The sequence below is a fragment of the Pleurodeles waltl genome, chromosome 3_1 (assembly GCF_031143425.1).
Source record: "Pleurodeles waltl isolate 20211129_DDA chromosome 3_1, aPleWal1.hap1.20221129, whole genome shotgun sequence".
NCBI classification, from domain to species: domain Eukaryota; kingdom Metazoa; phylum Chordata; class Amphibia; order Caudata; family Salamandridae; genus Pleurodeles; species Pleurodeles waltl.
This window is the reverse complement of record NC_090440.1, coordinates 5,086,490-5,102,810: the sequence shown is the minus strand read 5'-3', so window position 1 is coordinate 5,102,810 and position 16,321 is coordinate 5,086,490. Positions and strand designations below refer to the sequence as shown.

Sequence of the window (16,321 nt, the reverse complement as noted above, 5' to 3'; positions counted from 1 at the left end):
AATCAAAGGGGTCTTGTATAGCGCAACTTGTCACCCTGGGGGGTCTCCAGGCGCCAGCAGGTTTGCCTGAGCCTCGGCTGGATGGCAATGGTGGTCGAACAGCCAAGTTGTGCGCTGCTTTCTGAAGTCCTTCAGAGATGGGGAGGTGCGCAGATGAAGGGAGAGGTGGTTCCAGGACTTGGCGGCGAGGTGGGAGAAGGAGCGGGCTCCGCAGCGGTCGCAGTGGATGCAGGGGATGTGGGCCAAGGCGAGGGTGGATGAGAGGAGGTCTCTAATCCGTTGGTGAAGTGTCAGGTGGTGGTTGATGTAGGAAGGGTCCAGAGTTGTGGAGGGCCTTGTAGGCATGTGTGAGGAGTTTGAAGAGGCATCTTTGCTAGACTAGGAGGCAGTGGAGAGCTCTAAGTTGGGGAGTGATGCTGGTTCTTCTGGGGGGTCTTTAGGTGGCTCAGGAGCTGTATCGTGGTTCTGGCGTAGAGCGTGTTACCATAGTTGAGTCGGCTGGAGATGAGGGCCTGGGTGACTGGCTTCCTGGATGAGATTGGGATCCATTGGAAGATCTTGCGGAGGATGTGAAAGCAGGCAGAGGAGACGGCGTTGATGTGTTCCTTCATGTTCAGTTGGGTGTCGAGGGTAATTCTGAGGTTGCGTGCGTGGCTGGTGGTGGGGGGTGGGGGGGACGAGTGCTCATGGTCTACTGTTATGATGCTTCATTAATCACAGATGCTGCTGTTCCCCTAACATCTGCAGTGTGCAACTTGTATGTCTAACACGTTGCTCAGGTTTCAGGTTTTCATTTGTTTGCATAGTTAATAAAAACCATTGCAACAGCTTCAAAACAATAGCAATTATTGCACTATTACTCGGGTTATATATGAATAAAAATGCACATAAGATAAAAAGTAATGTTTATATATAAACTAACAGTTTAAAAAATTGCCTTTTTTTATCTGTTTGTCATTATAGGGGCCGTTTCTTGATTTACTGCGTGTGGGCCTCTCCTCATGTTGCATAAACAAACAGTTTTAAGGGACTTTCAAAAGTTAAATGCATGTATTATTATTCTGGCACAACGGTGGCTCACACGCCAGTCCTTTTAGTTTTAGGTTTGAGGATGCCCGGTTGAACTTAATAGCACTTCTTATTTCCTCTTACTTTTAGTTATAAAGTGCATGTGCCATGTGTATGAACCTTTGAAAGTGCATGCTAACCCTTTTGGTTTAAAGTGCTTGCTTACCTTGTTCGTGCTCTGTCCAAGCACCACAAAGCTTTTGTTTCCTTTTCCACCTTACTTTCAACTCTAAAGTGCGTGTGCAATTTGCAAAGAGACAGGATAGAGGGCAACACAGATTTGTATGCATGCCACACAATTCTACTCCATTCCACGCCACACAAGTTCACTCTACTCAGTGCCACACAATTCCACATCATCCCATGGCACTCAGTGGCTCACAAATCATCTGCACTCCATGCCACACAATTCCACTCCAATCAGTGCCACACAAATCTATTCCACACAATTTCACTCCACACAGTGCCACCCATTTTCACTCCACTCAATTCCAGTCCACACAATGCCAAACAATTCCACTCCACGAAATGCCACACATTTACCCTTCACAGCACACAGTTCACTCCACTCAGTGCCACACAGTTCCACTCACTCCGCTCCACACAGTGCCACGCAATTCCACTTCATACCACACAATTCCACTCTACACCACATAATTCCACTCTACACCACACAATTCCACTCCCCACAATCTCACACAATTGCACTTCACCCCACATAGGGGCACACAGTTCCGCTCCACACAATTCCACACCACACAATAACACTAGTCCACACAATACTACACACTTCCAGTGCATGCCACGCAAATCCACGTCAGCTCCACAGTGTCACACAGGTCCACTCCATGACATGTCACACAATACCACTCCATACAATGCCACACACAACTACTCCATACAGTACCACTGCTCACAGTTTCACACAATTTGACTCCATGCCACGCAGTTCCACTCCGCTCATTACCACACAATTCCACTCCACACAATGCTACTCCACTACACAAAATTCCATTCCAGTCAGTTCCACTCTACTACTTACAACTCCCCTCCACACAATCCACTCTACACAATGCCACCCCACTCCATACAGTGCCACTCCATGCCTCACAATGGCACTCCACTCAATGCCAGACAGTGTTCTCCAATCCACACCATTCCACTTCACACCATACAATGCCACTCCACTCCACATCACACAATTCCACTCCACTTCACACCACACAGTTCCACTCCATGCCACTCTGCTTCACAGGAGTCCACTCCACCCAGTTCCACTCAAGTTTCTCTCCACTCAATTCCACTCCCCTCCATGCCACACAGTACCCCTCCACTCCACACATTGCCCTCCGCGGCACACAGTGCCACTCCACTCTGCTCCAAACAATGCAACTACACTCCAAGTCACACACTACTGCTCCACTACACACAGTGCTACTTCATGCCACACAATACCATGCCACCCCACGCCAAACAGTGTCATTCCACTCCAACCAACAAAATGCCACTCCACTCCAAGCAGTACCAATCCACTCTATACATTGCCACTCCACTCAATTCTACTTCACTCCACTAAATTACACTCCACTTAATTGTAATTGGATTTATCCTGCACATAAAATCCCTGATGAGGTGCTGAAGCACTTTGTGGCATGTCACTCCACTCAGTGCCTTTCCACTCCACTCAAAGCATTTCATTCCAGTGACTCAGTGCCACTCCTCAGTGTCACTCAACACCACACAATGCTATTCCACACAGTGCCACTTCACAAGACACAGTGCCACTCCATAGCACACAATCTCATTCTGCTCCACTCAGTGCCTCTCCACTCCACACATTAATGCTCAACTCCACACACTGCAACCCCCTCCACTCCGCTATGCCTCTTACTGTTTATTAGTGTGTGTTTGTGTATATGTATATATGTTTGTATATATGTGTGTGTATATGTATATATGTGTGTGTATATGTATATGTGTGTGTGTGTGTGTGTGTGTGTGTGTGTGTGTGTGTATATATATATATATATATATATATATATATATATATATATATATTTATTGTATTGTATTGACTTACCTCCTATTGGAGGGTTGCCTCTAGTATTTTCTGAACCAAGTGTTTTATTTCTTGTGTGTAAGTTCTGTGTGACTGTAGTGGTATTGCCTGAGCTTTGCATGTCTCCTAGATAACCCTTGGCTGCTCATCCACAGCTATCCCTAGAGAGCCAGGCTTCTAGACACTGCCTACACTTCACTGAGAGGGGATACCTGGACCTGGTATAAGGTGTAAGTACCGTAGGTACCCACCACACACAAGGCCAGCTTCCTACACACACCATGCCGAAAAATGCCATTCCAACCCACACATTACCACTGCGTATCATACAATGCGACACAGTGCCACTCAACAACGCAAAGTGCCATTTCCCTCCACGGCACCATTGCCACACTACTCCACCAAAACGAATAAATTTCACATAGGTGGGACCTATTGGCCTTGGCAATGCTTGTTTTCTTTTCATTTTTATAATAGACCCCGTACACTGCTCCATCTTAAATGGTATGTAGGGTTATTCTGACTATCCACTAACGCTCCCTCCCGTTCAGGACTTTAGTGGGCCTGGGCATGTACGTCTGTTCTTCTTTGAACCCTAGACCTCACACCTTTCTCAGTACTCTCTGGCTCAGACATTTTGTTTTTCAGACCTTCACCTGCTTCATGACGCTCACAACTCCATCACTGTTTCCTGCTTTTTCACAGTAACTTCAGTCTGAGCACCCTAGTGCTGTATCTTGGACCAGCTGCTAGGTCCTCTGCTGAGGACTTCACCACCCCTCCTTTCCTGCATCATCTCCCCCTGACTTGCTCTGAGATCTCTAACCACCATACCTTGGAACTCGTGTCCTGTGGATACAATCATAAATACATCCTACCCTCTCTGCCCCTTCAGCCCTTTTACCGTTCGCCATAACCCTCAATCAAACCAATCATCTGGTAAGTAAGGATCTGTACACACACCCCTCTCTCGAATTGACAAAAACATTTTTCTTTGAGCTTTTATCTGCCTTTGCTCCTCCTTTGCCCAAACATGTCTTAATCTTTGTCTCCACTGGTCTCCTTGATTCTGATGTCGTTCTTATGATAAGCCTACAATGACTGTTGTACCTTCTTTGAACATCAGTACGATCCAGACCCCTGTCTTTCTTGTTCCCTGTGCTCCAGTCTGTCAGTTCATCTCATTCATACCTAAGTTGTGCCCAGATCAAGGAAGTTGCCCTAATCTTGTCAGGATTCTAAAAGCTCTGATGCGGCTGGGATTTATACAGGTTGCTCGGTCAGTAAGACCTTTTAGTTGACAAACATCAAAAGATCAGTCAGGATTTGATTTTTAGGGGAGTGTGCTACCAGCTTCAATTCTAGGCTTCATAAAACTTACATTGGTGGTAGTTTCACCCCAGAATACATTTTCCGGAACAGTAGCCAACAGAGATCCTTTGTGCCACTAATGAGCATCACCTCAGCCTGGTGGGTGTTAAGTTCCAACAAATGGCTTTCTATCCAGTCACTGACTTCCTTTGTGCACTGTACGACCCAGAGATCCATTGATAAGGACAATCCTGGGGGTGTCATCAGAGTACATGCAGACTCATCGGAAGTGGAAGGACTGGGTTCCTCATAGGTACTGACCACATCACTACTCTTGCTGAAGTTTTCTAAAACTGCAAGAAAAGTTGATTTGTTTCCCTTTTGGGGCTGATTCCTACCCACATTGGTCTAGTAAATTGCTGGGTTTCAAATCATCTCCAAATTTAATTTTCCAAACCCCCTTGGCAGCAGGAGGAAGTGAGGATGGCTGGATTCACCGTGGGTTACTTTTTAGCAACGGCCGCTCGATCCCATGTTTGAAATCTGTAGGAACAACCCCTTCCCTCAAGGGTTTATTGTGGACGGACAGCAGATAACAAGCCGAGAGGACAGATGTTGCCCGAATAGTTTGTGACAGTGGTCAGTGGGTGAACCTGATTTTAATGTTCTGAATGCTAACACAGTAGCGTCAGTGCTCCGAGCATGCAGTCCTCCATTGGGGTGGCAAAGACTGTTTGAGGAAAACTGTTTCAAATGCTCGTGATTTTGGAATCATGGAAATCTGACAGGGAGTCACATAATGTTACAATAGAGTCATAGCATGTTTGAAATTCAGATACTGCCGATAACATTTCTTTTCGTGTATTGTTAGCATTTTTGATTCTGTTTGAAAAGTAAGTATTGCACATGAAGTGGAGTTTGTGTTTATAGAGCTCTAAGCCTTCCTGTGTGATCCTAACGCTCTGAATATTCTCTCATGCTCTTTCTAGCCACTGTTCGACCAAAAGATGCTGTGACCCAAAAGCAGCTTTCTGCCTTCGGGGAATATATAGCAGAAATTCTGCCTAAATATGTCCAGCAAGTCCAGGTAAATATGATTATCGTATGTTTTCCACCGTGGGGCCCAGCCCCTGTAAAGAATAAATGTGTTCTTACCAGTAAGGGATGAGTCTCTCGCTCACCGTGGGTGTCATACTCCGCACTCACCATTTGCACCCTAAGAATCCATTCGCTCTCGGCTCCACATCTGACGAAGGGTGTTATACACAGCATGCTGGTATGCACCCAGTGTAGCAGTATGCTGCTGGCTCTACAGTGTTAGTACTCTCATCACACAACAGTGTGTTCTGCACTGTAGCCATCTTTCCAAAGAAACTGCCCGGCGGGAGAGACATGCACTAAAGTGACACCATACGTTGTGGGTAACAAATAAACCAGAGAATACTAGAGAGTGCTGTAGAAAAGTACCATCTTCCTTGGCATGTTACCCCCATTTTTACCTGTATGTCAGTATGTTTTTTGCCTCTCTCACTGGGATCCTGCTGGTCAGGACCCCAGTGCTCGTAGTTTATGGACTAATGTGTGTGTCTGTATAGTGCTTAACTGTGTCACTGAGGCTCTGCTAATCAGAACCTCAGTGCTTATGCTCTCTCTGCTTTCAAATTTGTCACTGTAGGCTAATGACTTCATTTACCAATTTCAATTGGCACACTGGACCCCCTTATAAGTCCCTAGTATATGGTACCTAGGTACCCAGGGCATTGGGGTTCCAGGAGATCCATCTGGGCTGCAGCATTTCTTTTGCCACCCATAGGGAGCTCAGACAAACCCTTTCACAGGACTGCCACTGCAGCCTGTGTGAAATAGTGCACACATTAATTCACAGCCATTTTTTTACTTCATTTAAGAAACCTATAAGTCACCTATGTCTCTAACCTTCACTTGCTGAAGGTTAGGTGCAAAGTTACTAAGTGTGAGGGCACCCTGGCACTAGCCAAGGTGCCCCCCCCCCCCATAGTTCAGGGCCATTTCCTGGGACTTTGTGAGTGCGGGGACGCCATTACCCGCGTACGCTACATATAGGTCAATATATATGTAGCTTCACAATGGTAACTCTGAATATGGCCATGTAAGGTGTCTAAGATCATGGAATTGTCCCCCATTCCAAATCTGGTATTGGGGAGCCAATTCCATGCATCCTGGGGGCTCCACTATGGACCCCCAGTACTACCAAACCAGCACTCTGAGGCTTGCACTGCAGCTACAGCTGCTGCCGCCTCACAGACAGGGTTCTGCCCTCCTGGGGTCTGAGCAGCTCAGTCCCAGGAAGGCAGAACAAAGCATTTCCTCTGAGAGCAGGGTGTTACACCCTCTCCCTTTGAAAATAGTGTTACAGGCTGGGGAGGGGTAGCCTCCCCCAGCCTCTGGAAATGCTTTGAAGGGCACAGATGGTGCTCTCCTTCCATGAGTCAGTCTACACCGGTTCAGGGACCCCTTGTCCCCAGATGGTGCGAAACTGGACAAAGGTAAGGGGGGTGACCACTGCCCTGTCCATCACCACCCTAGGGGTGGTGCCCAGAGCTCCTCCAGTGTGTCCAGACTTCAGCCATCTTGCTTTGCAAGGGGTGGGAGCACTCTGGAGGGCTCTGAGTGGCCAGTGACAGCAGGTGACGTCAGAGACCCCTCCTGATAGGTCCATACCTGATAAGCTAACCAATACCCCTCACAAGGCTATTTAAGGTCTCTTCTGTGGGTTCTCTTCAGATTCTGCTAGCAAGTTTCCAGCAGGAATCCTCTGCAACTACTATTTCATCCTCTGACCTCAGATGAACCGCAGCCTGCTCCAGAAACTGCTGTAAGAGCAACAAAGTATCCACAAGGGATACTTTTCTTCTGCAACTTCAGCTCCAGCCAGCAACTGCAACAGTTTCCACGGTGTGCATGCTCTGAGGACTCCCTGTCTTCACCCTGCACCAGAAGGACCGAAGAAATCTCCTGTTGGGTGACTGAATCACTCCCCTGCTGAAGCAGGCATCTTTTAAGTCGACGACCGGTTCTCCTGGACTCATCTCCTGGCGACGAGCATGCTCCTTGGAACACAGAGGGTGGACCCCATCGACACACTGTCCTGTGGTCCTGCTGTCGCAATTTGGAGTAGGTAAGGCCTTGCCTTCCCTCAGAACGACAGTACCCCTGTGCACTGCATCTTTTTCACCTCCTGAGGCCTCTGTTCACTATTTGCAAAATTCCTTCGTGCACAGCCTGACCCAGGTCCCCAATGACGCTCAACTCGCTGAGTTGGTCTCCGGCAGCGTGGGACCTTCTTTTGTAGTCCTGCATCAACCACATTTTGCACCTCCTTTGTCCCCGTGTCCTGGGACATCCATAGGTGCCATCTGGTGCTCTGAGGGCTCTTTGAAGTGATGAGAGCCCCCTCTTCCTCCTCACACAGAGTTGAGTCCACCAGGTCCTTCCTAGGTCCAGATAGCGCCTAGTTGACGCAAAATGCGACTTTGCCAGAACCAAGGCTTGTTGGAGGAATCCAGGGCCAAAACTCGCCTGCATCCAACTTCACGATGTGGGACATCCTTTGCATCACGCAGGAACCCGCTGGCATCCTCTTAGGGTGCATTTCCGCTGTCTTCGTCCAACCGGGGACTCTTCTTTTGCACCCTCTTCTGAGTTGGCAGGGGCTCCTGTCCTTCCTGGAACTTCTTTAGACTACTGAACTTGGTGTCCTTCTTTAGCAGGTCTTCTGGTCCAGGAATCCACTGTTTGTTGTTTTGCAGACTTGGTTGGTTATTGCGATAATTCCAATCACGAGGTGTAGTGTGTCGTAAGGAAACTTGCAGTACTTTACTCCTGCTTTTCTGGGCTCTGGGGTGGGGTCATTTACTTACCTTTATTGTATTCTTACTCTCCTAGCGATTCTGCACACATTACACTTGTATAGGGGGGAATTCATGATTTGCATTCCACTTTCTTAGTATATGGTTTGTGTTGCCCCTAGACCTATTTTCTCCCATTCCATTTTATAGCCTTTCCTATTGTTTCCACTATCCTATGTCTAATTACTTACCTTATTTTGGTGTCTCCTGTTTATATTGTGTATCATAATTACCTCCAGAAGGAGTATGGTCTCTAAGATATTTGGGCACCTGACGCTGTTTTGCATACAGCACCCGGCCGCTGGTGGTGTACTGCTGGTGCTGCCTTGGACCTTGCCCACTACTAACCTTAACTCCTGGAGATTGGTCTCGTAAGTCACTGAGCTCTACCTGTTTGCAGAACTTGTTTTTCCTTCCATCGGATACTAATGCAGAACTCAAAAATTGCAGTGTCCACTTTTTTAAGTGAATGACTTACCTGAACGATTTTTCTCTGATTCCTAAACCTATATTAAGATACTTAATATTTTTATAAATTGGTTTGGATCTCTTTGAGTCGTGCGTGTCATTTATTGAGTATTGTGTGTATTTGTGTTGTAAATTCCTAACTGGACATTTCTCTTTCACATAAATTGAAAAGAAAAAGAAAAACCTGAAGTTTTCTCGCAGTCAAATGTATGATTGACAAATATACAACTATCCATGTAACAGAGTCGATGTCATTCATAGCGCCTACGAAATAAAGAGAAACGGTAGTCCAGATACCACGCGGAAAACATGAAGCCTTGTATGTTTTCAGTAGTTGGTCGGTGCGCTCGAGGTGGGCTAAACACCATAAAAGGCAAGACGTATGCATGCCTTTCACTAATCAAATCAAGCGAATTTTGAAAGGCAAGCCCACGAACCAACCAAACTCATGGGCATGCGGTGGGTGTGGTTAAAAGCCCACAGAGAGATTACAACAGGGGCCAGAGCGCTTGCGCACCCTCAACCCTAAAAATGACAAAATAATGATTGAATAGTATTACAAAATGTGGCGCATAATGTGCCTTTTCTTACCACATAATTGACTCAGCTCTGCAGCGTCATTTGGCCCTCTTCTCCAATTCTAGTGCCCTGTACACTTTAGCGGCAGGTCACTTGCACTGAGTTCTGGTTAGCAGCCTCAGTGCCCTCCGAGACGAACAACTGGCAGCGTCAGTCCAAAAACTAGGAAGGGGCATTTCATTAAGTCACCGTATGTTTCAAGCACCTCATTTACACAAAAAACACCGCACATAGGTACCACATGCATCGGTACACTGTTCACTTCTTGTGCATCTGAAGTATACGTGCGCCACAGCATCTGAAGTATACGTGCGCCACAGCATCTGAAGTATACGTGCACCACAGCATCTGAAGTATACGTGCACCACAGCATCTGAAGTATACGTGCACCACAGCATCTGAAGTATACGTACACCTGTGCATCTGAAGTATACGTACACCTGTGCATCTGAAGTATACGTACACCTGTGCATCTGAAGTATACGTGCACCACAGCATCTGAAGTATACGTACACCTGTGCATCTGAAGTATACGTACACCTGTGCATCTGAAGTATACGTGCACCACAGCATCTGAAGTATACGTACACCTGTGCATCTGAAGTATACGTACACCTGTGCATCTGAAGTATACGTACACCTGTGCATCTGAAGTATACGTGGACCACAGCATCTGAAGTATACGTACACCCCATCATCTGAAGTATACGTGCACCCCATCATCTGAAGTATACGTGCACCCCATCATCTGAAGTATACGTGCACCACAGCATCTGAAGTATACGTGCACCTGTGCATCTGAAGTATACGTACACCTGTGCATCTGAAGTATACGTACACCTGTGCATCTGAAGTATACGTACACCCCATCATCTGAAGTATACGTGCACCACAGCATCTGAAGTATACGTACACCTGTGCATCTGAAGTATACGTACACCTGTGCATCTGAAGTATACGTACACCCCATCATCTGAAGTATACGTGCACCACAGCATCTGAAGTATACGTACACCTGTGCATCTGAAGTATACGTACACCTGTGCATCTGTAGTATACGTACACCACAGCATCTGAAGTATACGTACACCCCATCATCTGAAGTATACGTGCACCCCATCATCTGAAGTATACGTACACCTGTGCATCTGAAGTATACGTACACCTGTGCATCTGAAGTATACGTACACCTGTGCATCTGAAGTATACGTGCACCACAGCATCTGAAGTAAACGTACACCTGTGCATCTGAAGTATACGTGCACCTGTGCATCTGAAGTATACGTACACCTGTGCATCTGAAGTATACGTACACCTGTGCATCTGAAGTATACGTACACCTGTGCATCTGAAATATACGTGCACCACAGCATCTGAAGTATACGTGCACCACAGCATCTGAAGTATACGTGCACCACAGCATCTGAAGTATACGTGCACCACAGCATCTGAAGTATACGTACACCTGTGCATCTGAAGTATACGTACACCTGTGCATCTGTAGTATACGTACACCACAGCATCTGAAGTATACGTACACCCCATCATCTGAAGTATACGTGCACCCCATCATCTGAAGTATACGTACACCTGTGCATCTGAAGTATACGTACACCTGTGCATCTGAAGTATACGTACACCTGTGCATCTGAAGTATACGTGCACCACAGCATCTGAAGTAAACGTACACCTGTGCATCTGAAGTATACGTGCACCACAGCATCTGAAGTATACGTACACCTGTGCATCTGAAGTATACGTACACCTGTGCATCTGAAGTATACGTACACCTGTGCATCTGAAATATACGTGCACCACAGCATCTGAAGTATACGCGCACCACAGCATCTGAAGTATACGTGCACCACAGCATCTGAAGTATACGTGCACCACAGCATCTGAAGTATACGTACACCTGTGCATCTGAAGTATACGTACACCTGTGCATCTGAAGTATACGTACACCTGTGCATCTGAAGTATACGTGCACCACAGCATCTGAAGTATGCGTGCACCACAGCATCTGATGAAGCAAGCGACTGCCGCAGACTGTGCCTACCACAGTTGCAGTAGCCGTCATCCATTCCCCGTACATGAAAACCACCATCCATTCAGGGTAGTGCTTACAGCCAAGCAGCCATCACACACTGTTGCCAGCAGCACACTCTGGTGACTACAGACGGCTGCAATCGGGGCTCTCGCTGGCCTGAAATGAAATGAGCATATCTCCCCAGCAAGCCAAGCCCCACACTGGCTTCCACTTCAGAAGCAGATTCCGTTGAAAACACTGCATGACCCAAAACTCTGCGGGCAACAGACGATCTACCTTCTTTAAACAACATTTCAAGAATTATCACCCAGAGAGCTACCCAAGGTCAGCAGCAGCTTTGCTCTGTTTCACTTGCTATGAAAAGCCAAATGTTGAGGTTTGCTTTCCCTTCATTTGCTGCTCAGCTTTAGCGTTAAAGGAAACTGAAAATCCTAAGCTTTTTAAATATAACTTTAAAACTAACTTGTTCTGTTACTTTTCATAGCAGGGAGCAGAATAAAAAATGTCCCTGATAGTATCTTTAATCCCCATAATGTCCATCCCCATATACTTCAATTGCATGCCAGAGTAACATACCCTGGGCACCTCATTCCCCCATGAGTACTGTTCATTGCTACTACCAGATGTACACTGGGGCTGAGTACACTGCGCAACCTCTGCTTTTCTCACTGCGTGTCTCTAAGAACACATCAGCTTCACGCGCTTGCAAATGTCTCATACGCTGGCACTACATTTGTTACATATATCACTTGATTGTTGTTTTCTACGCCTTCGTGTCCCTCATGGTAGAGCACCTCTCCTCCCCACCCTAAAACCCACAGCCAAAATCACTCTACCCAGAAATAGCCAGACCACAGAACTACTCCTACGTATAATCCAAGATAAATGTTAACCTCACACTGCACTAATGCAAGCAGAACCACAAAAATCTAAAGGCCATCCCACCCATCCGTCGTAGAGATATACTCTCCTCCAGATTTCTGAAAAACACAAACCACCTCAAATGACAGGCTGTTCAGAAACTCAAAATGGAACTCTTGCATCTGTCTAGCCAACACTTCGGCTAAGTGCGCCTAGATGCCCTACCACAGTACTCTAAATAAAGATCCTTCCATCTGTTGTAGATACGTGCCCTCCCCATTCCACCACAAACCCTTAAACATCCAAACCGCATGAAATCACCCGGTGTTCAGTAAGGAAATGAAAACATGACCCTTACGTCCTGTCACGACTCTTCATGTTAGAGCGCCTGGAGGTGATTCATTTTACAATAATGTGCTGTATGTCTCTTTACTCGCTACTACTAAAACCTGTATTTGTTGTAAATACTGTCAGAAATTTCTAAAAGAACATTCCACTACATTGCAGTAATCCAACTCAGTGCAAACAATGTTAGCTAAATGTATAAGCTCTCAAACGGGTGTCAGAATGTCAGCACGACATGCAACCTGTCACCTTAGCTCACCTGATGTTCCCTTCTAAGAGCGATGGGGAATTGCAGGCTCACCTCTCGTAACTATGCAGAATGGCCGTGTCCATCACTGCGGAGCCACCATGAACCTGGTAATTAGATAGCAGCAGCCCCACCTCCATCACACCATACAAGGCTGCTAAACTGAACAACACCACTGTAGGAAGCTGGCCTGGTGTGTGGTGGGTACCTGTGGTACTTACACCTTATACCAGGGACAGATATCCGCTCTCAGTGAAGTGTAGGCAGGGTCTAGAAGCCAGAGCTCTCTAGCGGTAGCTGTGGGTGAGCAGCCAAGGCTCAGTCTAGGAGACATGCAAAGCTAGTGCAATACCACTGTAGTCACACAGAACTTACACACAAGAAAGACAACACTTGGTTGAACAAAAAAATAAAGTACTTTATTTTAGGAACACTGTATCAGAAAATACTAGAGACGCAAAACTCCTATAGGAGGTAAGTAAATACAACAGTGTAAAATAGCAATAAGCGATATTGGCCTTAGGGTGAGTCCAAACCATATACTAAGAAAGTGGAATGCGAGCACAGGGCCCCCACCTAGGTAAGTAAATCGTGTAGAGGGGAGCTGGGAGTATTAGGAAACCACACAGGTAAGTAATGCAGGAGTAAAACACTGGATTTCCCCAAAACCACCCCAAAGGATGAAAAGAAGAAAAAGAAGACACCAAGAACAGTCTGCAAGGAACCAGCAGTGGAACACCAAAGGTGGAGACCTGTGGAGAAAGGGGACCAAGTCCAGAAGTGTCTGGAGTCCAGGAGCAGTAGGCGATACTACCCACCCACAGGTACCTTTTGGAGTTGGTCGACGAAGAAGGAAGACAGGTCAGCACTGCAGCACTGAAGCCAGCGAAGAGTTCCTGATGTGTGCAGAAAGTGTCCCACGCTGGAAGCTGGTTTGCAGATAATTGTTGGTGAAGGATTTCCACCAACAAGCCTTGGCAAAGGCAAACTTGCGGTTGGAGGAAAAGGGGTGCTGCTGGGGACCAGCAAGGTCCAGGAGAACTCTTCCCAGGAGGGGGAGTCACAGGGGACCCTCCACGTCGCAGAAGGCCCACAGGAGCAGCGGCAGCACCCACAGGTGTCCCACAGGACAAGGACACAGAAGTCGCAGAAGAAACACATGCTGCACCACAGAAGTCGCTCCCACATCGTCAGAGGACCACGCAGAGGCCCAGGACTTGCAGGAGGGAGTGCTGGGGACTGGAGCTACATGTTGCCTAAAGTTCCCCTTGGAGGTGAAGCAAACAAGCCTTGGCAGTTGCAAAGGACGCGGTACACAGGGGCATTGTCTTGCGTGGAGTGGAAAGGACTTACCACCACCAAAGTGCGGACCAAGGGAGACTCCCCGGACCACCACCCATGATGCAGGACCCAAGCCACTCAGGATGAGGGGAGATCCACGAAGCCAGTCGTCGATGCAGCCAGGTTACAGGGGAATGATGCCTTCACCCCAAGAGAGATTCCTTCTTCTTCTTGTGCAGGCTGAAGAGTTACATTCTTCAGAGGATGCACGGCCCGGAAAATGTTGCAAAGCTGGCAGGAATTCTGGATACATTGTTGCAGAAGAGTCTTCCTCGTGGAACTGCAGCTTGTAGGTTCCTGGAGGGTCCAGTCGCTGTTCCGGAGGCCATAGGTCGAAGAGGTTGCAGAGGAGTCCTGCTGAAATCTTGCAAGCAGACTCTGAGGACCCACCTCAGAGGGTGACCCTATATAGCTCAAAGAGGGGGCTTGGTCACCTAACCAGGCAACTACCTATCATAGGGTGCCTCTGACGTCACCTGCCTGACCACTCAGATGCACCCAGAGTTCCCTGCCAACCTTGGAATCAAGATGGCAGAACCCAGGGACCCTCTTGAGGAGCTCTGGGCACAACCCCTGGTGTGGTGATGGACAGGTGAGTGGTCACTCCCCATTCCATTGTCCAGTTTGACTTGGGGGGGTGGGGGGGGAGGCCTGAACCGGTGTGGACTGGTTTATGCATGGAGGGCACCAATTATGCCCTTCAAAGGAAAACCAGTGGCTTGGGGAGGCTACCCCTCCCAAGCCATGTAACACCTTTTTCCAAAGGGAGAGGGTGTTACCTCCCTCTCCTTTGTTCTGCCTTCCTGGGCTTGATCAGATCAAGCAGCAAGAGGGCAGAAACCTGTCTGAGGGGTGGCAGCAGCTGGGCTGCCAGGAAATCCCTGTAAGACAGATGGTAAACATGCTGGGGGTCCTCTAAGGAGCCCCCAGAGTGCATGGAATCATACATCCAATACTCGCAACAGTATTGGGGTATGATTCCGACATGTTTGATACCAGACATGCTTGGGTTCGGAGTTACCGTTATGTAGCTGGACATAGGTAGTGACCTGTGTCTAGTACACATAAATAATGGCGTCCCCGCACTCACGAAGTCCAGTAAATTGGGGCTGGAGTTCATGGTGGGGCCTCTGCTAGTGCAAGGGTGTCCTCACACACGGGTAGCTGCACCCTGCTCTCTGGGCTGAGAGGGCCTACCATAGGGGTGACTTACAGTGACCTAGTGCAGTGACCTTTATTGAAACCGGGTGCATGCTCCCGGTTCGCGCAGGGTGCAATGGCAGGCCTGCAGAACCCTTTGAATGGTCTCCCTATGGGTGGCAGAATAAGTGGTGCAGCCCATAGGTATCCCCTGGAGCCCCTATGCCCTGGTTACCTAGGTACCATATACTAGGGACTTACATGGGGGGACCAGTATGCCAATTGTGGGGAGAAAAGGTTAGTAGCAGCCACATTTGGAGGAGAGAGCATACTCACTGGGGTCCTGGTTAGCAGGATCCCAGTGCACACAGTCAAACACACTGACAACAGGCAGAAAATGGGGGTAACCATGCCAAGAAAGAGGGTTCTTTCCTACAACCACAAGCTGCACAACTTCACATAACCAGCTTCTCAACAGACCCTAATCCTGCCACTACCATCAGTGTCCCAGATAATCTCCCTCATTGATGCCCCCTTCCACACTACACAGTCCTGCCTCCAATCAGAAGTTCTTGTGGCTTTCCATTCCTGCATTCGATTATAACAATTCACAGATTTGTGTCTCAGATAAGCCCTAATCCAACCCAAACAGCCAGTGCCCCAACCGATCTCCCTCATTGATGCTTCCTTCCAGGACTACTCTGTCCTGCTCCTGTCAGAAGTTCTTGAGGCGTTCCATTCCTGCATTTGATTACAACAATTCACTGATCTGTGTCTCAACTGAACTCCTGAAGCACACGGCTCCTATTCAGTTCTGGAGGTTTCAGGTGCCAGTCAATAATAGTTCAGAACCCGCGAGATATCAAAGCCAGTCATATATCAGAAGGCTTTAGCTCCCGGTCTGCGCCCAGCAGCTACATTTGTACTGTGATCATTACATGGTGCAAACTTGGCACGCCTGCACA

At 47.7% G+C, this 16,321-nt stretch overlaps 1 protein-coding gene across 1 annotated transcript in view; it reads left to right on the top strand.

Moving 5' to 3' along the window:
* NDUFS3 (NADH:ubiquinone oxidoreductase core subunit S3) overlaps positions 1–16,321 on the top strand; it is a 64,906-nt gene that overhangs the window by 28,742 nt on the left and 19,843 nt on the right. Inside the window, exon 3 of the mRNA XM_069221610.1 lies at positions 5,428–5,525. Within this exon, the coding sequence (XP_069077711.1) occupies positions 5,428–5,525 (98 nt within the window). The remainder of the gene's footprint in view (positions 1–5,427; positions 5,526–16,321) is intronic.